Source organism: Cyprinodon variegatus, unplaced genomic scaffold, assembly GCF_000732505.1.
Source record: "Cyprinodon variegatus isolate N-32 unplaced genomic scaffold, C_variegatus-1.0 Scaffold899, whole genome shotgun sequence".
In the NCBI taxonomy this organism is placed as follows: domain Eukaryota; kingdom Metazoa; phylum Chordata; class Actinopteri; order Cyprinodontiformes; family Cyprinodontidae; genus Cyprinodon; species Cyprinodon variegatus.
This window is the reverse complement of record NW_015151352.1, coordinates 135,198-136,321: the sequence shown is the minus strand read 5'-3', so window position 1 is coordinate 136,321 and position 1,124 is coordinate 135,198. Positions and strand designations below refer to the sequence as shown.

At 40.1% G+C, this 1,124-nt stretch overlaps 1 protein-coding gene across 1 annotated transcript in view; it reads left to right on the top strand.

The window, feature by feature from the left end:
• mlkl (mixed lineage kinase domain-like) overlaps positions 1 to 1,124 on the top strand; it is a 23,430-nt gene that overhangs the window by 11,670 nt on the left and 10,636 nt on the right. Inside the window, exon 4 of the mRNA XM_015397960.1 lies at positions 395 to 569. Within this exon, the coding sequence (XP_015253446.1) occupies positions 395 to 569 (175 nt within the window). The remainder of the gene's footprint in view (positions 1 to 394; positions 570 to 1,124) is intronic.

Below are 1,124 nucleotides of genomic sequence, written 5' to 3'. Positions count from 1 at the left end.
TTCTCTATCTGGATAATGGGTCTGTTTTATGTGCTGCCTTCTCCATTCAGAGGGCCCCCTGCCTGTCTTTGCTTAGGGCCCCAAATTTCCTCAATCCCCTGCCCTGGAGAAGTGGGTATAGTCGCACAATAGCGAACAACCTGCTCAGCATTTAGCTGGTTGAACCATTTTTCATCAAATCCAAATAGACTGAGATGTAAACTCAAACAAAACTAAACAACTTGAATATTTGTTAATCTGAACCTACATAACCTGGAAGTAAAGTATAAAAAAAGACTGAAATTTTAAAGGGGGAAGTATGAAAATCAAATGAACAAATAAACTAAGCTCTTGCAACTGGTTGTTTTGATAATCTGAAGATCTGAAAACAGCATCTGTCTTAATGTCTTCACAGTGAATAAGCCCAGAATCCTAACCATGGACATCCGAATAATTAAACCAGAGGAACTGAAGAATGTAGAAACAGAGCCATTCATGACTACAACAACCTCAAAGGTCTACAAAGGAGAATTTGGTGGCTTCATGGTGGCTATCAAGAAATACAGTGGAGCTACCAATACAAAACCAAGGTGTGTGGCAGAGTTAAACTTAATAATCATCTAATTACATGTGGTGGGCGCTCAGGGCTTCACTGCAGGCCTAAAATCAATCAGAAACACTAACATACATTCATAGCTAAACTTTCTCTTCTTTCCAGCTGTATTAGTTTATTCCAAACAATCCATTCTCTTAATTTTGAAGTGTTTCTCTTGGCTGCGCTGTTTCATTACATTTATCTAGTTGCTGTATTTTCTGTCCAATCAGAATACAGCCTCAGTGTGTTGCTATGGCAATCTAATCAGCCCAGGGCCTTCAGAGTCAGCAGTGCTGCTGATGTTACCTTAACAACATTAGCGAGGAACATTTTCTCCAACCAATCAGATTTCAGGTTTGCCTCACGCTAGAGGCCCCGCCCCTACATCAGCATTTTCTGTCCTCTGATTGGCTGGTTAGAGTAAAATGTTTATAGCCAAGTTAAGCTAGAAACAATCTGCATTTTAGATTCACTTTTGTTCAAAGTGTTTCTGGCCTCAATGGCTGATGCTTAATGGAGATCCTTATGCTACGTTCACAGCACACGCAAA